Genomic DNA, 23,074 nt, shown 5'->3' with positions numbered 1-23,074 from the left:
GGTACCAACTGGTCCACGGACCGCAGGTTGGAGGCCACTGGTCTAAAGATGAAGGAAAAAGCTAAAGGCCAAAAATCATCACAACACTTGAAGAATGAATCAAACAGTGAGGAAAATAGAGCCGAATCAGCATGAAGACATCTGGACTCACCGAGCCTTTCTGCAGTTCCTCACAACTGGAACCAGTCTCAGTCGTCCTGATTCTGATGTGTTGTACTTCTCCAGGTCCAACTCATCCAGAACCTCTGACATCTGCAGCATGAAGGACAGAGCTGAACACTGGATCATAGACAGATTCTTCTTCGATCTGTTTGCAGATTTCAGGAACTCTTGGATCTCCTGATCAACAGAGACGTCGTTCATCTCCATCAGACAGTGGAAGATGTTGACGTTTCTGTCAGGAGACGCCTTTATTCTTCCTGTCTTCAGGTTGTTGATGATTCTCTGGATGGTTTCTGGACTGTTCTCTGTCTGACCCAGAAGGCCTCCTAACAGTCTCTGGTTGGACTCCAGAATGAGGCCATGAAGGAAACGAACAAACAGGTCCAGGTGGCCATTTTTACTTCTCAGAGATTTCTCCATGGCTTTTTTCATGAAGTCCTCCAGAGATGTTTTACTGAATTTTTTTCCCAAGAACTTCTTCACTACCTCTGAGTTGCTGCTGGTGAAACAGTGGAACATGTAGACTGCAGCCAGAAACTCCTGAATGCTCAGATGAACAAAGCAGTAGACTGGTTTCTGGAAGATCAGATTCTCTCTTTTGAAGATCTCTGTACAAACTCCTGAGTACACTGAGGCCTCTGTGACATCCAGACCACACTGCTCCAGGTCTTCTTGGTAGAACATGATGTTTCCTTTCTCCAGATGTTCAAACGCCAGCCTCCCCAGCTTCAGAAGAACTTCCCTGTCAGCCTCCATCAGCTCCTGTGGACTTGTCTCATGTCCTCCATGGTACTTGTTGTTCTTCCTCTTTGTCTGGACCAGCAGGAAGTGTGAGTACATGTCAGTCATGGTCTTGGGCAGCTCTCCTCTCTGCTCTGAGGTCACCATGTTCTCCAGAACTGTAGCAGTGATCCAGCAGAAGACTGGGATTCCACACATGATGTGGAGGCTCCTGGAGGTCTTGATGTGGGAGATGATTCTGCTGGACAGCTCTTCATCACTGAACCTCTTCCTGAAGTACTCCTCCTTCTGGGTGTCGCTGAAGCCTCGTACCTCTGTCACCCTGGTAACACATGAAGGAGGGATCTGATTGGCCGCTGCAGGTCTGGAAGTTATCCAGATGAGAGCCGAGGGAAGCAGGTTCCCCTTGATGAGGTTTGTCAGCAGAACGTTGACTGATGATTTCTGTGTGACGTCAGAAACCAGCTGACTGCTGCTGAAGTCCAGTGAAAGTCTGCTTTCATCCAGGCCATCAAAGATGAAGAGGAGTTTGCAGCCAGCCAGCTGCTCTGCTGGGAGCTTCTGGAGTGTTGGATGGAAAACATGGAGCAGGGAGAGAAGACTGTGCTGCTGATCTCTGATCAAGTTCAGCTCCCTGAACGAAAGCAGAACCACCACACTGACATCTTGGTTCTCCAAGCCCTCTGCCCAGTCCAGAGTGAACTTCTGCACTGAGAAGGTTTTTCCAACACCAGCGACGCCGTTGGTCAGAACCACTCTGATGGCTCCATGTTGGTCAGGGAAGGTTTTAAAGATGTCATGGCACCTGATTGGAGAGTCATGGAGGTTCTGGATCTTGGCAGCTCTCTCCAGCTGCTTCACCTCATGCTGGGTATTAACCTCTTCACTTTGTCCCTCTGTGATGTAGAGATCAGTGTAGATCCTGTTGAGGAGGGTCCTACTTCCTGTTTCATCACTTCCTTCAGTCACACATTCACATCTCCTCCTCAGACTGATTTTATGTTCCTGAAGAACCTGCTGCAGAACAACATCTGCTGAAATAAAGAAGAAAAAAACAACTGAACTAAGAAAAACATGATTTATTGTGATTAAGTTGGATCCAAACCATGTTGAACATTGAGAGGTGTTATTATAATAAGGTCTCTGACTTCATAGGATGTGATGCTAAACAACTGGATCCATCAGATCGTTTAGCATCGGATCAATCTGATGGATTGCTAAACAGATCAAAATCTGCTCTCTATTCTATCGTCAGACAACAGATTTCGGTTTTGTGGGTTTTTTCCATTCACTGTCAGGATCTGATTCACAAATCAGATGAGATGAATAAATGGTGACAGAAACACAATAAATGCAGCAACTTTAAGTAACATCAACTCTTCTGCATCATGTCCTCATTTGATGTTTCTATCTGACTATGTGACTGATTTGGTCTTTTAGAAGTAGATTTTTTTAAGTATTACATTTCACATGTAAATATGTAGATTATAATCTGAGATTTATTATCAAAGTAGACTTATCAAAGTAGACTTATCAAAGTTTACTTTATAGTAAAGTGAAGTAGTTGTTGGGTTCCTGCTGGTGAAACAGTGGAACATGTAGACTGCAGCCAGAAACTCCTGAATGCTCAGATGAACAAAGCAGTAGACTGGTTTCTGGAAGATCAGATTCTCTCTTTTGAAGATCTCTGTACAAACTCCTGAGTACACTGAGGCCTCTGTGACATCCAGACCACACTGCTCCAGGTCTTCTTGGTAGAACATGATGTTTCCTTTCTCCAGATGAACACCTTTGATCCATTTACAGCTGGAACAGATTTACCTGGAATAATTGATCACTGAAAGACTTTAAAACCTTGAATTTCCAAATCCCAACTAAAGACGTTGAATTGGTTCAACAGACGACAGAAGGAAGCTCTGATTGGAGGAGTTCAGTCTCACCTGGAGCACAGCTGCTCTGATTGGCTGTCAGCAGTCCAGCTGCTGTTTTGGGTCTTTTTCCACACTGGGGGCAGGAGGAGGGTCCAGATGGAGCAGACTGGTCCCAGTAGGACCTGATGCAGTGTCTGCAGAACCAGTGTCCACAGCTGGTAGAGACCGGATCCATCAGAACCTCCTGACACAAAGCACAGCAGGACGGCTGCTCTTCCTCACCAACGCTGCTCCTCTTCCTCCCTCTGTGAAGACATTTCTTCATCACTGCAATAGTTCACTAACAACAGGCTTTGTAGTGAAGATGAAGATATTAGTGAAAGTCCAACACAACCAGTAAAATTATAGTAATTAGAGATATAATCAGTATTTATTATTTTGGGAATGAGACACAGCGCTGTCAATCATCCTCATGTAAAGGCAACCATTGATCCGCCTACATCAAAAGCCATGCTAACTAGCTTTAGCATTCATGAAAGGCTCTGCAGCATAGCAGAGGATAAGTAAAGGACTGCAAGAGCAGGATGAGCAGCGCCACACTGAGGGTGACTGACAGCTGTAAGACCCGCCTCCTGTCTCTGATTGGTTGTTTCTAGTTAACGCTGGGAGAAGGCAGAGACCGTCTTTTTCTATCACGTCGTCACAACAACATGAGTTTTATATGTAAAAAATTATTTATAAAAGTTAAATATCCTCCTGACAAAAGAAAAAAAGAGTCTTTCACTTTCTGTATTTATGTGATTTCCTATCTATTTAGGGCAAAATGAACATCTAAAAGCTGCAGGGGGTCTGGAGTTGCTCCCCCTAAACCAACATACAAGTTAATCCAGGCCCACCAAGCCCAGCTGTCTCTCTGCTCTGGCGGCGCGTTCACATGAAACGTGTTTCGGTTTACATTCAAAGTCCACTTGGAGCGTTTTGAGAGTCTGGTGCAGCGCGATCTGAACTGTGTGGAGGGTTTTTATAACATTACATAGACTTTGATTGTGAACCAGAAGCACCTGAGGCTAAAAACGTGTTTGGTGTGAACGCACCATGAGTCTGTCTCTTCCTCAGATTGTTCTGGATCTTGTTTTTCTCCTTCTGCTCCCAGAACACAGGCTGATACTCATCTGACAACTCCAGATCTGAATCTTGTATAGAATCCTTTCTGTTTCACTTCTCTCTCCTACAACAGTGTGGAGTCATTAAATACACTGAAATGGTCCTGGTCTCCATGACAGTTGACATTCATAATGTTGGACAAACAGGAGCTTCTGGACATTTGGACTCATCACAGAGATCTTCAGAACACCGCAGGATGCTACCTCAGAGGCCGAGAACAAAAACAAAGGTGGGGAAGGCGAGGAGGGCAACAAGCTAAGCTAAAACTTACCCACCACTGGCCTCACCAAGGTCCGGCCCGGTCACACAAAATGGACAAAATGTGTTTCTCCATCATCAATAACCGATGGATTATGAAGTCAAATGTCATAATTTTCACTGAAACATGGCTGAACAACAGCAGCTTGAACAATGCTAACGAGTTAGCAGGACGCTACACACACAGGATAGCAGAGGTCTCTGGTTTGTGCACAGACTCTGTTGCTACCGAGGGACACTGATCACCCAACGTGGCGTTTATAATGGTCAAATGCAGATGATTCTCTCCCTAGAGAAACTCTCTTCCATCATTCTCACTGCAGTGAACATCCCCCAGGATGCTAATGCTAAACTGGCTATGAAACAGCTTCATGCAGCCATTAGCAAACAGCTGACCAAACATCCTGAGGCTACATCTCCACCACCATTGACAGCGACACCCAGAAACAGATCATCATGGACCCCAACTAGAAGCCACCGATGTAGGAACGGCACAGAGAAAGGTCAAAGGTCACAAGTCTGCAGGCCCTGCAGACACCGAAACACTACTTCCTGCCACAGAAAACTACAGGAAGTGGTGTCATCACAGACTCCAGTCACCCAGCATAGAGACTCTCATGCCCTCTGGGAGGCGCTACAGACATCACCTAATACATGTGTTTGGCTTAGAATGCTAGCTAATGCTCTGGGCTTCGTTTAGCCTGCTAGCTAGTGCGCTGGGCATTACTTCTGCTAGCTAGTGCGCTAGACATTAGTTAGGCATATAGCTAGTGTGCTAATCTTTACTGGTTTTGTTCCATAATGCACTGGGCTTTACTGGGCTGCTAGCTAATACATGTGTTTGGCGTAGAATGCTAGCTAATGCTCTGGGCTTCGTTTAGCCTGCTAGCTAAATAGCTGGGCTTTACCGGGTTGCTAAGTGACATTCAGTGCCTGCTGACTTGTACGCTACATTCTGGAAGGATTGGAAACGGCTCATCTTAAAAACAACAAAAACTTTAACTTCCAGATGAAATGGGCTGGGTTGTGTTTTTAAGTGCCTGGGTTGTTTTTAATAGACGCAGAAACCCAAATGGAAATACATATTGTGATAAATATGAACTTTGCATAAAGTCCCGTTTAAAGGTGAATTCTCATCAGCAGCAGCCTGACACAGGACTACATGAAACGTGCTGTGCAACATTTCTCTGATTTATATTGATGTTTGACAGCATTTTCAGTTACGTTTTTGGGTTAATGCTAATATTTCTGGTTAACAGACATCTTACCTTGGGTCTGAGAATCCAGGAGGATTACTGAAGTAAAAAGGAAGATCTATGGATCGGTCACTCTTCATAGAAACGCCGCTGGGTGATGGAGAGGCTGCTCTGTTCTCCTCTGGATTCATCATCAGCTTCCTCTGCTGTGAAGCCCATCTGAGAGGGAACCAGAGACACTCAGTCACCATGGGATTCACTTCCAGTTCACCCAGTTGGCTGCTCTAGAAACTGGCCAGTAGGACAGGAAGACCATCATCTCCTGGTTGAATGAAACACGTCCTGCTGGTTCGTCACTGTCTGCAGAATCTCATCACTTCAATGTGTCCTTGATCTAAAGTTAACATCTGAATGGAAGCTGCTGGCGTCCAGAGAGCCAGGTGACCTCTGATGGACCAGGGTGACCTCTGATGGAACAGGGTGACCTCTGATGGAGCAGGGTGACCTCTGATGGAACAGGGTGACCTTTGATGGAGCAAGGCGACCTCTGATGGATCAGGGCGACCTCTGATGGAACAGGGTGACATGTGATGGATCCGGGTGACCTCTGATGGAACAGGGTGACCTCTGATGGATCAGGGTGACCTCTGATGGAGCAGAGTGACCTCTGATGGAGCAGGGCGACCTCTGATGGACCAGGGTGACCTCTGATGGATCAGGGCGACCTCTGATGGAACAGGGTGACCTCTGATGGAACAGAGTGACCTCTGATGGATCAGGGCGACCTCTGATGGAGCAGGGTGACCTCTGATGGACCAGGGTGACCTTTGATGGAGCAAGGCGACCTCTGATGGATCAGGGCGACCTCTGATGGATCAGGGCGACCTCTGATGGATCAGGGTGACCTCTGATGGAACAGGGTGACCTGTGATGGATCCGGGTGACCTCTGATGGAACAGGGTGACCTCTGATGGATCAGGGTGACCTCTGATGGAACAGAGTGACCTCTGATGGAGCAGGGCGACCTCTGATGGAACAGGGTGACCTTTGATGGATCAGGGTGACCTCTGATGGACCAGGGTGACCTCTGATGGATCAGGGCGACCTCTGATGGAACAGGGTGACCTCTGATGGAACAGAGTGACCTCTGATGGATCAGGGCGACCTCTGATGGAACAGGGTGACCTTTGATGGATCAGGGTGACCTCTGATGGACCAGGGTGACCTCTGATGGAACAGGGTGACCTCTGATGGATCAGGGTGACCTCTGATGGAACAGAGTGACCTCTGATGGAGCAGGGCGACCTCTGATGGAACAGGGTGACCTTTGATGGATCAGGGTGACCTCTGATGGACCAGGGTGACCTCTGATGGAACAGGGTGACCTCTGATGGATCAGGGTGACCTCTGATGTAAAAGGGTCACATGGGTCTGTGGCCTAGTCAAAACATGGTCATTACACTTTTTGCTAAAATAACTCTTATGTAATTAGTTTCCATTTGCTCACTTCTGCCCATTTTGAGCTGAAGATGTTTTAGGGTCTCTGTCACTTTAAATCCAAACTAGCTGCTTCTGGCCACGCCCCCAATGCAGCATGTACAGGGAAATGGCTGCAAACACATGTGCAAATGTACAAGAGTGCAAAGCAAAAGAAAAGCCTCCTGAACCACCAACAGGATGCAGCAAGTGGTTCCTGGATGGCAAGTCAAATAAAAGTCTTGTCTATTTCAGCAGCCATTGTACAGCAGAAAAACCAGCTGACAAAACATGCTGGACCTAAGCTTAGGCTGCTAGCTAGCGCGTTGGACATTGCTTATGTTGATAGCTAGATCATGGGCATTGCTTCGGTTGCTAGCTAGCGACTTGGACATTGCTTAAGTTGCTAGCTAGCGCTCTAGGCATTACTTTTGCTGCTAGCTAGTGCGCTGGGCAATGCTTAAGTTGCAAGCTAGCATGCTGGACATTAGTTAGGCATATAGCTAGTGTGCTAATCTTTACTGGTTTTGTTCCATAATGCACTGGGCTTTACTGGGCTGCTAGCTAATACATGTGTTTGGCGTAGAATGCTAGCTAATGCTCTGGGCTTCGTTTAGCCTGCTAGCTAAATAGCTGGGCTTTACCGGGTTGCTAAGTGACATTCAGTGCCTGCTGACTTGTACGCTACATTCTGGAAGGATTGGAAACGGCTCATCTTAAAAACAACAAAAACTTTAACTTCCAGATGAAATGGGCTGGGTTGTGTTTTTAAGTGCCTGGGTTGTTTTTAATAGACGCAGAAACCCAAATGGAAATACATATTGTGATAAATGTGAACTTTGCATAAAGTCCCGTTTAAAGGTGAATTCTCATCAGCAGCAGCCTGACACAGGACTACATGAAACGTGCTGTGCAACATTTCTCTGATTTATTGTTGGAGAAATTGTGATATTATTAATCAATTATTTGTTATTCTCATTGATCTTTATAATGTATCTTTAATTGATGCTTTCCTTAAAGTTAATCTCATTATAGAATTAAGAATGTTCCTTGTATTGTTGATTTACTCTGATTCTTTTCTCAGAAGGCCTCACTGACAGAGAGCAGAAACAAAATCTTCCTGCAGGTTTACCTCTTGGTGAAGAGCTCTGCTTCGGTTGAGTTGCTGGCCTCCAATAAAACCATCATTGCTAAGATCACTACATATTTTATTAATCTTTGTGCCTGGAAGGACATTATCTAGTACAGAATGATTGTGTGTTAGTTAGTGAATAACATTTGAAGCTGTTTGCCCCTCCCTTTAGAGCTACAGCGTCCTTGTGATTAGGGATCCTAGAAACAATAAAATAGAGGAGCAGACAAAATGTGCTTCAGAGCGGTAGGAGATTGTAACTGAAGCACATCTCTGTCCGTTCTCCTCGCCAGTGAAAAAGAATCTAACTCTTTTGTCTTTTCTGTCTTTGTTAATGTATGTTTAACAGGTGTTAACCCTAACATTTTTGGTCCTTCGAGCCGGAGGTCATATACTGGAAAGATTCCGGCAGGTGTGGCGGACCCCAGTAAGACCGTGCGCACGGCAAGAGAACCTGTTAAAGGACTGGGCTCGGCCTGCCTGCTGGGATCTGAAGGTTGACGACACTCCAGGGAAAGACAAGAGAGGGTGAGTGATTCTTCTTTAAAAAGTGGCGAATGACGTTTTAGAGAGTAAGTCATTCTTCTGTGTGAGAGAAGAGTGACTTCTTCTTTGACTGAAGGTTGTTGCGCGCACAAGTGAAAACCCTGTCAATTCTAGACTCTAACAGGTAAAAGTAATGCACAAAATCCGTGGATAGGCTAACGGAGCCTGGTGCTTCAAGGCTGGAGGCCTTGTCCTGTTCTGGGGAACCAACAATTGTACTATTGTGGGCAATGATAGCAGCCCAACTAATACTAGAAATGTTCTGGGTAATAGCAGCTCAAATAACTAATACCAGCACTGTTCTGGGTAATAACAGCAACTCAAATAACAATTGTACTATTGTGGGTAGTAATAGTAGCCCAACAAAATGCCTGCACTGTTTTGGGCAGTAACAGCAGCCCAATTACTAATTGTACTATTGTGAGCAGTAACAGCAGCTCAACTAATACCTGCAGGCTAAACGGATTGCGGAGTCCGGCGAAAACAGGCGCTTAAGTTCCGTATCAGTATGTAAGAGATAAAAAATAAAAGACAAAAAAAAAATAAAATAAACTAGAAAATAAGGGTTGGTAAACCTTACCTCGCTGGAGGTCTTGTAAAACCCTACTGGGACGAGGACTTGCAAACCTCACCTGGTTCGGGGTTTTGCAACCTCACGTGGTTTGAGATCTTACGAACCCCACCTGTTGTGGGAACGGGGCCCGACGAATACCCGTGGTTAAACGGACGGCGATAACAGGCGCTTCAAATCCGTGAAACAAAAAAAAAGTGTGTATGTGAGCGTGATTGGAGGTATAAATACCACTTGGTATTTTATCTCATGTAAAACAGTAGGATTGTGAGCAGCAAACCTCTTGTGGATGCACAGGCAAGAACTCTCCACTCGAAAGAGTTGAAGTGAGAGTTACCACAACAGGTTCTTTCAATTGCTGGCCTACTGAATCAGATCTCCAGTTTCTAGGACTCCCTAGGAGTCGGCAAAACTGGTCCAAATTTTTTTTTTAAAAAAGGGGAAATTAATAAGTAAAACTAAGCCAACAGACAGTCTAAAATCAAATAACTGGAAGGTTATTAAAGATCAGGATAAAATAAAACAAAAAAACAAATTCAAATAAAAATTGTACGAGGAAGGGTATGATGATGTACAATTAGTAGCGCAAAAAAGAGAAAGTGGGGAGAAAGAAATTACAAAAGAAAAGGAAAAGGTTCCAGGAGCCTTTTTCCAGGGTGAGGAACAAGTGTTTTATCAGGAGAGGAGAGGAAAAGAAGGCTTTAGGGGCAGAGGTCAGAACCTTAGAGGTTTAAAAGGGAGACGTGGGAGAGGAAACTACAGGCACAGTTACTCGGGGTGGTGTTGCGGGCAGGAAGGACATTTAGCCAGAAATTGCCCGAGAAAAAGAAAACAAAAAACACAGGACAGTCAGCATGATTAAGATCAGAGAAATTGGGGAGTGAAGAGGTCCAGTTAAATCTTCAGGATTTACTTTCTATGGACAGCATAAGACCTGAAATAACTCTCCTAATAAATGGCAAACCTGTAAATTTCCTCTGTGACACGGGTGCATGTAGAACAACACGTAGAGAAAACATTCTTGGGGTAAAAAAAAAAAATTTTGTGGTGAAAATGTCAAGATCAGCTACAGGAATAAAAGAAGGGGACTTCTTTGTTGTCCAGGGACAACAGGGAACTGTATTACTTTTATTCATTGGATGTGCCCAACAAACCCCACACAACACTGCACAAACACTTCTGGCAGAGGGGCATAAAGCCATTTCTGCCCTACAGGATCAAAAGTCTCCTGATGATTTGCATGTCACACTTTGGTTCAAAACAGTTCCTGGGCCTATGAAGCCAGACTCAACAAGGTCACCCCAGCCAAGATAACTGTGACCTATCTGTACACAGACACAAAACATGTGACTGATCCACACACATTGTTGAATTCTCTTAGATCAGATGCAAAAGTATTCACGGTTGTAGACATCAGTAAATGCCTTTTTCTCAATACCAGTAGAGAAAGAGAGCCAATTTTGGTTTGCTTTTACTTTTGAAGGGAAAAGATACACATACACCAGACTACTTCAAGGCTACTGTGAAAGCCCTACAATTCTCTTTCAAGTAATGAGTGCAAGTATGTCAACTTTTCAACCCCCAGGAGGGAGCCAAGTTTTGTTGTACATAGATGATGTTTTATTGGTTTCTCCAGAGAGGGAAACCTGTAAGCAAAACACTTTAGCGCTTCTGTAACATTTAGCTAAAGAGGTCATAAGGTTAACAAAATAAACTTTAACTGTGTAAACGACAAGTAAAATATTTGGGTCATAATTTGAGTGGAGGAGGACGAACCATAGCGGAGGATAGAAAAACGACAATTCTCCAAGCTCCCAAACCACAAACAAAAAAAAACAAATGATGTCCTTTTTGAGGTTGACTAACTATTGTTGAAACTGGGTGCCTAATTATGCAGAAATTGTGACAGCTCTGAATAAATTAATGTATAAAAAAGATCTTAAAAATGTCTTCTTTGTTGTGGGCGGATGAAGCAGAAGAAGCACTTTGCAAACTAAACAGGCCCTCGTGTCAAGCGCTGCGTTAGCGTTACCAGATTATCAATAAAAGAAAACCTTTTGTTCAGATGGTGGATTGTAAAGGTCATGTCATGACCTCGGTGCTAGTCTAACAGCATGGTGATAAAATGAGACCAATAGCATATTTTTCTTCAAAACTTGATAGTGTAGCGTGTGCCTTACCACATTGTGTGAGAGCTGTAGTTGCTGCTTCTATGGCAGTAGAAGTTAGAGCTCCTATAGTTCTTTTTCATCCATTAACATCAAAAGTAACACATGCAGAATTATTAAAAGAATTATTACAAGTCGTGCACCTACCAAAACAACTAGCAATCTGTAAATGTGCGGCTCACACTGCAGGGACAGATAAGGTGTCCCTAGGGAATGCTTTCGAAGACAAAATAATAATAAAAAAAAGCAGCTGAGGGAGAGATAAATGTATTACATGTGGACGTAAAAATTTAATTTATGAAAGAAACTTTAAGAGACATGCAACAATTAAGTCCTCAAAATGAAAAGGATTTATGGATAAAAAAATGGAGCAAAATTGGAAAATTATATGAAACTGAACCTATTTTACCAAGAAAAAGATGTGTATAAATGGGCTGCAATATTGAGCCATGGCGTTTCGCATGTCTCAACAGGGGGGATGTTAGGATACATCAACATTACACTACTTATGGATTTATTTCTTATTTAAAAAATTTCTGTAGGACCTGTTTGATATGTGCAAAACATAACTCTCAGGGCAATCTAAGATCACTTAGAGAAAAATTTCCTACTCTGCAATATCCATTTCAAGTAATGCATATGGACTTCATAGAATTGAATAAAAGTGAAGTATTGTTTAGAAATAATTGATGCTTTTCTAAATGGTTTGAACATTTCACTAAAAACCCAGATGCAGCAGAAAAGCCAACTTGGATACATTTAACACACTGCAAAAAGGAATTTAATTTCAAAAGTAATTGGGAAGCAAGCTCAAGACGCTCACCGACCTACAGGGCAAAGTCCAGGTTACAAAGGGGGTTAAACCAAATAGTTTTTCCGTCTCAAAACTGGTGAAGATTGTCCACAACCCTGTAGTGTCTTTAGGAGCAGAACGGACTTGCACATTAATGAAAATAACAAGTGAATATATCTTTGTTTTAATTTTGTGTTGTCATCTGGGAACAATTCACGTCACGAATAAAAATGTTTTCTTGTAGCACTGTTTACAGAATGAGGATGGGTATTCAGGTATGTTTTCCACCTAGTTCTGTTATCATTGTTTTAGTCTCCTGGGCAAGTATGACGTCGGCAAACTACAGAGATTAAACTTGATGTATGACAAATGAAGTTTTAACACTGGACTGTTCTCTCTGTGAACAATGAATTTAACCCTGTCTTTCGTGCGGATGTCTGGTGGTGGTGCAGTGGTGACAAAATTTTTAATAGATTACCTAGGAAGGTAACAGGGATGTCTGCATTAATTTCTTTATTATTGCCTGTTTCTGTTTATCCAATGACTGCTGATCATTTAATTCATGCTTTAACTGATGTTGTGCCTCAGCAGTGACGTCAGTTGCAGAAACGAGACCTGACCTGGAGGAACAATGATCCTACATACATCGATGCCATTGGTGTTCCCCGTGGTGTACCAGATGAGTATAAATTGGCCGACCAAATTGCAGCAGGATTTGAGTCCACAATTTGTTGGTGGTGTACATTAAACAAAAACGTTGACAGAATCAACTACATCCATTACAATGTACAAAAACTGGGCAACTGGACACAAGCAGGCTTCGAGGCGGTGCATGAGCAGCTGGCCGCTACATCACTGATGGCTTTCCAGAACCGTATTGCACTTGACATGGTGCTGGCTGAACGAGGGGGAGTGTGTGCAATCTTTGGTGAAGGATGCTGCACTTTTCTACCCAACAACACAGCGGCTGATGGCAGCCTGACGAAGGCCATTGAGGGGCTCCGTACCCTTAATGGTAAGCTGAAGGAGTTCTCTGGAGTGAATACTTCCAGGTGGGACGACTGGATGAATGTTTTTGGAAAGTACCGAACCCTTGTGTCCTCTGCTTTAGTGTCGATGGCAGTCTTTGCTGCCATTCTAACCTTGTGTGGATGCTGTTATATTCCTTGCCTGCGTTCTTTGTTTAATAGTCTCATCATTACAGCAATTTAGCCCATGGGGAACCAGATGATGCCGATGTATCCTTTACTAGTAAAAGATCCTGAGTCTGACAGAGAAAGCTCTGATGAGGACTCTTTTGATGTGTTTCCTGATTCTAAGTTTTGGACTGAGTATAAACCTTGAGTGTAAACATGTTTGCTTTCTTAAAAAATGAACTCCTAGTTGAAAATTGTTCGAAGTGGCTGTTTAGGAGAGATATGAGAATTAGAACAAATATTTGATAAACAGGGGGGAAATGTTGGAGAAATTGTGATATTATTAATCAATTATTTGTTATTCTCATTGATCTTTATAATGTATCTTTAATTGATGCTTTCCTTAAAGTTAATCTCATTATAGAATTAAGAATGTTTCTTGTATTGTTGATTTGCTCTGATTTCTTTCTCAGAAGGCCTCACTGACAGAGAGCAGAGACAACAATCTTCCTGCAGGTTTACCTCTTGGTGAAGAGCTCTGCTTCGGTTGAGTTGCTGGCCTCCAATAAAACCATCATTGCTAAGATCACTACATATTTTATTAATCTTTGTGCCTGGAAGGACATTATCTAGTACAGAATGATTGTGTGTTATTTAGTGAATAACATTTGACGCTGTAGCTGTTTGCCCCCTCCCTCTAGAGCTACAGCGTCCTTGTGATTAGGGATCCTAGAAACAATAAAATAGAGGAGCAGACAAAATGTGCTTCAGAGCGGCAGGAGATTGTAACTGAAGCACATCTCTGTCCGTTCTCCTCGCGAGTGAAAAAGAATCTAACTCTTTTGTCTTTTCTGTCTTTGTTAATGTATGTTTAACAGGTGTTAACCCTAACATTTATATTGATGTTTGACAGCATTTTCAGTTACGTTTTTGGGTTAATGCTAATATTTCTGGTTAACAGACGTCTTACCTTGGGTCTGAGAATCCAGGAGGATTACTGAAGTAAAAAGGAAGATCTATGGATCGGTCACTCTTCATAGAAACGCCGCTGGGTGATGGAGAGGCTGCTCTGTTCTCCTCTGGATTCACCATCAGCTTCCTCTGCTGTGAAGCCCATCTGAGAGGGAACCAGAGACACTCAGTCACCATGGGATTCACTTCCAGTTCACCCAGTTGGCTGCTCTAGAAACTGGCCAGTAGGACAGGAAGACCATCATCTCCTGGTTGAATGAAACACGTCCTGCTGGTTCCTCACTGTCTGCAGAATCTCATCACTTCAATGTGTCCTTGATCTAAAGTTAACATCTGATTGGAAGCTGCTGGCGTCCAGAGAGCCAGGTGACCTCTGATGGACCAGGGTGACCTCTGATGGACCAGGGTGACCTCTGATGGAACAGGGTAACCTCTGATGGAGCAGGGTGACCTTTGATGGAACTGGGTGACCTCTGATGGAACAGGGTGACCTCTGATGGATCAGGGCGACCTTTGATGGACCAGGGTGAACTCTGATGGACCAGGGTGACCTCTGATGGAGCAGGGTGACCTCTGATGGAACAGAGTGACCTCTGATGGAGCAGGGTGACCTCTGATGGAACAGAGTGACCTCTGATGGAGCAGGGCGACCTCTGATGGAACAGGGTGACCTTTGATGGATCAGGGTGACCTCTGATGGAACAGGGTGACCTCTGATGGAACAGAGTGACCTCTGATGGATCAGGGTGACCTCTGATGGAACAGAGTGACCTCTGATGGATCAGGGTGACCTCTGATGGAGCAGGGTGACCTCTGATGGAACAGGGTGACCTCTGATGGAGCAGGGTGACCTCTGATGGAACAGGGTAACCTCTGATGGAGCAGGGCGACCTCTGATAGACCAGGGTGACCTCTGATGGATCAGGGTGACCTCTGATGGATCAGGGTGACCTCTGAAGGAACAGGGTGACCTCTGATGGAACAGGGTGACCTCTGATGGACCAGGGTGACCTCTGATGGATCAGGGTGACCTCTGATGGATCAGGGTGACCTCTGATGGAGCAGGGCAACCTCTGATAGACCAGGGTGACCTCTGATGGAACAGGGTAACCTCTGATGGATCAGGGTGACCTCTGATGGAACAGGGTGACCTCTGATGTATCAGGGCGACATCTGATGGATCAGGGCGACCTCTGATGGAACAGGGTGACCTCTGATGGACCAGGGTGACCTCTGATGGAACAGGGTGACCTCTGATGGATCAGAGTGACCTCTGATGGATCAGAGTGACCTCTGATGGATCAGGGTGACCTCTGATGGAACAGAGTGACCTCTGATGGAGCAGGGCAACCTCTGATGGAACAGGGTGACCTCTGATGGATCAGGGTGACCTCTGATGGAACAGGGTGACCTCTGATGTATCAGGGCGACATCTGATGGATCAGGGTGACCTCTGATGGAACAGGGTGACCTCTGATGGACCAGGGTGACCTCTGATGGAACAGGGTGACCTCTGATGGATCAGAGTGACCTCTGATGGATCAGAGTGACCTCTGATGGACCAGGGTGACCTCTGATGGAGCAGGGTGACCTCTGATGGAACAAGGTGACCTCTGATGGACCAGGGCGACCTCTGATAGACCAGGGTGACCTCTGATGGACCAGGGTGACCTCTGATGGAGCAGGGTGACCTCTGATGGAACAGGGTGACCTCTGATGGACCAGGGCGACCTCTGATAGACCAGGGTGACCTCTGATGGACCAGGGTGACCTCTGATGGACCAGGGTGACCTCTGATGGAACAAGGTGACCTCTGATGGAGCAGGGTGACCTCTGATGGAACAGGGTGACCTCTGATGGAGCAGGGCGACCTCTGATAGACCAGGGTGACCTCTGAAGGAACAGGGTGACCTCTGATGGAACAGGGTGACCTCTGATGGAACAGAGTGACCTCTGATGGAGCAGGGTGACCTCTGAAGGAACAGGGTGACCTTTGATGGAACAGGGTGACCTCTGATGGATCAGGGTGACCTTTGATGGAACAGGGTGACCTCTGATGGATCAGGGTGACCTCTGATGGAGCAGGGCGACCTCTGATGGATCAGGGTAACCTCTGATGGAGCAGGGCGACCTCTGATAGACCAGGGTGACCTCTGATGGATCAGGGTGACCTCTGATGGAACAGGGTGACCTCTGATGGACCAGGGTGACCTCTGATGGATCAGGGTGACCTCTGATGGATCAGGGTGACCTCTGATGGAGCAGGGTGACCTCTGATGGTACTGGGTGACCTCTGATGGATCAGGGTGACCTCTGATGGAACAGGGTGACCTCTGATGTATCAGGGCGACATCTGATGGATCAGGGCGACCTCTGATGGAACAGGGTGACCTCTGATGGACCAGGGTGACCTCTGATGGAACAGGGTGACCTCTGATGGATCAGAGTGACCTCTGATGGACCAGGGTGACCTCTGATGGAACAGGGTAACCTCTGATGGATCAGGGTGACCTCTGATGGAACAGGGTGACCTCTGATGGACCAGGGTGACCTCTGATGGATCAGGGTGACCTCTGATGGATCAGGGTGACCTCTGATGGAGCAGGGTGACCTCTGATGGTACTGGGTGACCTCTGATGGATCAGGGTGACCTCTGATGGAACAGGGTGACCTCTGATGTATCAGGGCGACATCTGATGGATCAGGGCGACCTCTGATGGAACAGGGTGACCTCTGATGGACCAGGGTGACCTCTGATGGAACAGGGTGACCTCTGATGGATCAGAGTGACCTCTGATGGACCAGGGTGACCTCTGATGGAACAGGGCAACCTCTGATGGACCAGGGTGACCTCTGATGGAACAGGGTGACCTCTGATGGAGCAGGGTGACCTCTGATGGAACAGGGTGACCTCTGATGGACCAGGGCGACCTCTGATAGACCAGGGTGACCTCTGATGGACCAGGGTGACCTCTGATGGACCAGGGTGACCTTTGATGGACCAGGGTGACCTTTGATGGAGCAGGGTGACCTGTGATGGAGCAGGGTGACCTCTGATGGAACAGGGTGACCTCTGATGGACCAGGGTGACCTCTGATGGAGCAGGGTGACCTCTGATGGAACAGGGTGACCTCTGATGGACCAGGGTGACCTCTGATGGACCAGGGTGACCTCTGATGGAACAAGGTGACCTCTGATGGAGCAGGGTGACCTCTGATGGAACAGGGTGACCTCTGATGGAGCAGGGCGACCTCTGATAGACCAGGGTGACCTCTGAAGGAACAGGGTGACCTCTGATGGAACAGGGTGACCTCTGATGGAACAGAGTGACCTCTGATGGAGCAGGGCGACCTCTGATGGAACAGGGTGACCTCTGAAGGAACAGGGTGACCTTTGATGGAACAGGGTGACCTCTGATGGATCAGGGTGACCTCTGATGGAGCAGGGCGACCTCTGATGGATCAGGGTGACCTCTGATGGACCAGGGTGACCTCTGATGGAACAGGGTGACCTTTGATGGAACAGGGTGACCTCTGATGGATCAGGGTGACCTCTGATGGAACTGGGTGACCTCTGATGGAACTGGGTGACCTCTGATGGATCAGGGTGACCTCCAATGGATCAGGGTGACCTCTGATAGACCTGGGTGACCTCTGATGGATCAAGGTGACCTCTGATGGATCAGGGTGACCTCTGATGTAAAAGGGTCAGATGGGTCTGTGGCCTAGTCAAAACATGGTCATTACACTTTTTGCTAAAATAACTCTTATGTAATTAGTTTCCATTTGCTCACTTCTGCCCATTTTGAGCTGAAGATGTTTTAGGCTCTCTGTCACTTTAAATCCAAACTAGCTGCTTCTGGCCACGCCCCCAATGCAGCATGTACAGGGAAATGGCTGCAAACACATGTGCAAATGTACAAGAGTGCAAAGCAAAAGAAAAGCCTCCTGAACCACCAACAGGATGCAGCAAGTGGTTCCTGGATGGCAAGTCAAATAAAAGTCTTGTCTATTTCAGCAGCCATTGTACAGCAGAAAAACCAGCTGACAAAACATGCTGGACCTAAGCTTAGGCTGCTAGCTAGCGCGTTGGACATTGCTTATGTTGATAGCTAGATCATGGGCATTGCTTCGGTTGCTAGCTAGCGACTTGGACATTGCTTAAGTTGCTAGCTAGCGCTCTAGGCATTACTTTTGCTGCTAGCTAGTGCGCTGGGCAATGCTTAAGTTGCAAGCTAGCATGCTGGACATTAGTTAGGCATATAGCTAGTGTGCTAATCTTTACTGGTTTTGTTCCATAATGCACTGGGCTTTACTGGGCTGCTAGCTAATACATGTGTTTGGCGTAGAATGCTAGCTAATGCTCTGGGCTTCGTTTAGCCTGCTAGCTAAATAGCTGGGCTTTACCGGGTTGCTAAGTGACATTCAGTGCCTGCTGACTTGTACGCTACATTCTGGAAGGATTGGAAACGGCTCATCTTAAAAACAACAAAAACTTTAACTTCCAGATGAAATGGGCTGGGTTGTGTTTTTAAGTGCCTGGGTTGTTTTTAATAGACGCAGAAACCCAAATGGAAATACATATTGTGATAAATGTGAACTTTGCATAAAGTCCCGTTTAAAGGTGAATTCTCATCAGCTGCAGCCTGACACAGGACTACATGAAACATGCTGTGCAACATTTCTCTGATTTATATTGATGTTTGACAGCATTTTCAGTTACGTTTTTGGGTAAATGCTAATATTTCTGGTTAACAGACATCTTACCTTGGGTCTGACAATCCAGGAGGATTACTGAAGTAAAAAGGAAGATCTATGGATCGGTCACTCTTCATAGAAACGCCGCTGGGTGATGGAGAGGCTGCTCTGTTCTCCTCTGGATTCATCATCAGCTTCCTCTGCTGTGAAGCCCATCTGAGAGGGAACCAGAGACACTCAGTCACCATGGGATTCACTTCCAGTTCACCCAGTTGGCTGCTCTAGAAACTGGCCAGTAGGACAGGAAGACCATCATCTCCTGGTTGAATGAAACACGTCCTGCTGGTTCCTCACTGTCTGCAGAATCTCATCACTTCAATGTGTCCTTGATCTAAAGTTAACATCTGATTGGAAGCTGCTGGCGTCCAGAGAGCCAGGTGACCTCTGATGGACCAGGGTGACCTCTGATGGATCAGGGTGACCTCTGATGGACCAGGGTGAACTCTGATGGACCAGGGTGACCTCTGATGGAGCAGGGTGACCTCTGATGGAACAGAGTGACCTCTGATGGAGCAGGGTGACCTCTGATGGATCAGGGTGACCTCTGAAGGAACAGGGTGACCTCTGATGGAACAGGGTGACCTCTGATGGATCAGTGTGACCTCTGATGGAACAGGGTGACCTTTGATGGAACAGGGTGACCTCTGATGGATCAGGGTGACCTCTGATGGAGCAGGGCGACCTCTGATGGAACAGGGTGACCTCTGATGGATCAGGGTGACCTCTGATGGACCAGGGTGACCTCTGATGGATCAGGGTGACCTCTGATGGAACACGGTGACCTCTGATGGAGCAGGGCGACCTCTGATGGAACAGGGTGACCTCTGATGGATCAGGGTGACCTCTGATGGAACACGGTGACCTCTGATGGAGCAGGGCGACATCTGATGGAACAGGGTGACCTTTGATGGATCAGGGTGACCTCTGATGGAACAGGGTGACCTCTGATGTAAAAGGGTCAGATGGGTCTGTGGCCTAGTCAAAACATGGTCATTACACTTTTTGCTAAAATAACTCTTATGTAATTAGTTTCCATTTGCTCACTTCTGCCCATTTTGAGCTGAAGATGTTTTAGGGTCTCTGTCACTTTAAATCCAAACTAGCTGCTTCTGGCCACGCCCCCAATGCAGCATGTACAGGGAAATGGCTGCAAACACATGTGCAAATGTACAAGAGTGCAAAGCAAAAGAAAAGCCTCCTGAACCACCAACAGGATGCAGCAAGTGGTTCCTGGATGGCAAGTCAAATAAAAGTCTTGTCTATTTCAGCAGCCATTGTACAGCAGAAAAACCAGCTGACAAAACATGCTGGACCTAAGCTTAGGCTGCTAGCTAGCGCGTTGGACATTGCTTATGTTGATAGCTAGATCATGGGCATTGCTTCGGTTGCTAGCTAGCGACTTGGACATTGCTTAAGTTGCTAGCTAGCGCTCTAGGCATTACTTTTGCTGCTAGCTAGTGCGCTGGGCAATGCTTAAGTTGCAAGCTAGCATGCTGGACATTAGTTAGGCATATAGCTAGTGTGCTAATCTTTACTGGTTTTGTTCCATAATGCACTGGGCTTTACTGGGCTGCTAGCTAATACATGTGTTTGGCGTAGAATGCTAGCTAATGCTCTGGGCTTCGTTTAGCCTGCTAGCTAAATAGCTGGGCTTTACCGGGTTGCTAAGTGACATTCAGTGCCTGCTGACTTGTACGCTACATTCTGGAAGGATTGGAAACGGCTCATCTTAAAAACAACAAAAACTTTAACTTCCAGATGAAATGGGCTGGGTTGTGTTTTTAAGTGCCTGGGTTGTTTTTAATAGACGCAGAAACCCAAATGGAAATACATATTGTGATAAATGTGAACTTTGCATAAAGTCCCGTTTAAAGGTGAATTCTCAGCAGCAGCCTGACACAGGACTACATGAAACATGCAGTGCAACATTTCTCTGATTTATATTGATGTTTGACAGCATTTTCAGTTACGTTTTTGGGTTAATGCTAATATTTCTGGTTAACAGACGTCTTACCTTGGGTCTGAGAATCCAGGAGGATTACTGAAGTAAAAAGGAAGATCTATGGATCGGTCACTCTTCATAGAAACGCCGCTGGGTGATGGAGAGGCTGCTCTGTTCTCCTCTGGATTCATCATCAGCTTCCTCTGCTGTGAAGCCCATCTGAGAGGGAACCAGAGACACTCAGTCACCATGGGATTCACTTCCAGTTCACCCAGTTGGCTGCTCTAGAAACTGGCCAGTAGGACAGGAAGACCATCATCTCCTGGTTGAATGAAACACGTCCTGCTGGTTCCTCACTGTCTGCAGAATCTCATCACTTCAATGTGTCCTTGATCTAAAGTTAACATCTGATTGGAAGCTGCTGGCGTCCAGAGAGCCAGGTGACCTCTGATGGACCAGGGTGACCTCTGATGGAACAAGGTGACCTCTGATGGAGCAGGGTGACCTCTGATGGAACAGGGTGACCTCTGATGGAGCAGGGCGACCTCTGATAGACCAGGGTGACCTCTGATGGATCAGGGTGACCTCTGAAGGAACAGGGTGACCTCTGATGGAACAGGGTGACCTCTGATGGATCAGTGTGACCTCTGATGGAACAGGGTGACCTTTGATGGAACAGGGTGACCTCTGATGGATCAGGGTGACCTCTGATGGAGCAGGGCGACCTCTGATGGAACAGGGTGACCTCTGATGGATCAGGGTGACCTCTGATGGACCAGGGTGACCTCTGATGGAACAAGGTGACCTCTGATGGAGCAGGGTGACCTCTGATGGAACAAGGTGACCTCTGATGGATCAGGGTGACCTCTGAAGGAACAGGGTGACCTCTGATGGAACAGGGTGACCTCTGATGGATCAGTGTGACCTCTGATGGAACAGGGTGACCTTTGATGGAACAGGGTGACCTCTGATGGATCAGGGTGACCTCTGATGGAGCAGGGCGACCTCTGATGGAACAGGGTGACCTCTGATGGATCAGGGTGACCTCTGATGGACCAGGGTGACCTCTGATGGAACAGGGTGACCTCTGATGAAGCAGGGCGACTCTGATAGACAAGGGTGACCTCTGATGGACCAGGGTGACCTCTGATGGACCAGGGCAACCTCTGATGGACCAGGGTGACCTCTAATGGAACTGGGTGACCTCTGATGGACCAGGGCGACCTCTGATGGACCAGGGTGACCTCTGATGGAACAAGGTGACCTCTGATGGTACTGGGTGACCTCTGATACTACAGGGTGATCTCTGATGGAACAGGGTGACCTCTGATGCTACTGGGTGACCTCCGATGGATCAAGGTGACCTCTGATGGAACTGGGTGACCTCTGATGGAACAGGGTGACCTCTGATGGATCAGGGTGACCTCTGATGGAACTGGGTGACCTCTGATGGAACTGGGTGACCTCTGATGGAACTGGGTGACCTCTGATGGATCAGGGTGACCTCCAATGGATCAGGATGACCTCTGATAGACCTGGGTGACCTCTGATGGATCAAGGTGACCTCTGATGGATCAGGGTGACCTCTGATGGAACTGGGTGACCTCTGATGGAACTGGGTGACCTCTGATGGAACTGGGTGACCTCTGATGGATCAGGGTGACCTCCAATGGATCAGGGTGACCTCTGATAGACCTGGGTGACCTCTGATGGATCAAGGTGACCTCTGATGGATCAGGGTGACCTCTGATGTAAAAGGGTCAGATGGGTCTGTGGCCTAGTCAAAACATGGTCATTACACTTTTTGCTAAAATAACTCTTATGTAATTAGTTTCCATTTGCTCACTTCTGCCCATTTTGAGCTGAAGATGTTTTAGGGTCTCTGTCACTTTAAATCCAAACTAGCTGCTTCTGGCCACGCCCCCAATGCAGCATGTACAGGGAAATGGCTGCAAACACATGTGCAAATGTACAAGAGTGCAAAGCAAAAGAAAAGCCTCCTGAACCACCAACAGGATGCAGCAAGTGGTTCCTGGATGGCAAGTCAAATAAAAGTCTTGTCTATTTCAGCAGCCATTGTACAGCAGAAAAACCAGCTGACAAAACATGCTGGACCTAAGCTTAGGCTGCTAGCTAGCGCGTTGGACATTGCTTATGTTGATAGCTAGATCATGGGCATTGCTTCGGTT

The 23,074-nt window shown here is 46.4% G+C and overlaps 1 protein-coding gene across 1 annotated transcript in view; it reads right to left on the bottom strand.

The window, feature by feature from the left end:
• LOC129355493 (NACHT, LRR and PYD domains-containing protein 12-like) overlaps nt 1-21,173 on the bottom strand; it is a 72,927-nt gene extending 51,754 nt beyond the window's left edge. The window contains exons 1-6 of the mRNA XM_055025085.1: nt 20,958-21,173; nt 18,953-19,099; nt 14,185-14,331; nt 5,465-5,611; nt 2,844-3,079; nt 152-1,937 (exon numbers count right to left, since the gene is read on the bottom strand). Of these exons, the coding sequence (XP_054881060.1) occupies nt 152-1,937; nt 2,844-3,079; nt 5,465-5,611; nt 14,185-14,331; nt 18,953-19,099; nt 20,958-21,136 (2,642 nt within the window). The 5' untranslated portion in view covers nt 21,137-21,173. The remainder of the gene's footprint in view (nt 1-151; nt 1,938-2,843; nt 3,080-5,464; nt 5,612-14,184; nt 14,332-18,952; nt 19,100-20,957) is intronic.
• Between the last annotated feature and the right edge of the window lie 1,901 nt (nt 21,174-23,074).

Source organism: Poeciliopsis prolifica, unplaced genomic scaffold (genome assembly GCF_027474105.1).
Source record: "Poeciliopsis prolifica strain line A6 unplaced genomic scaffold, Auburn_PproV2 SCAFFOLD136, whole genome shotgun sequence".
NCBI classification, from domain to species: Eukaryota; Metazoa; Chordata; class Actinopteri; order Cyprinodontiformes; family Poeciliidae; genus Poeciliopsis; species Poeciliopsis prolifica.
Note: the sequence above shows the minus strand (reverse complement) of the source record. Positions and strands in the feature narration are given on the sequence as shown.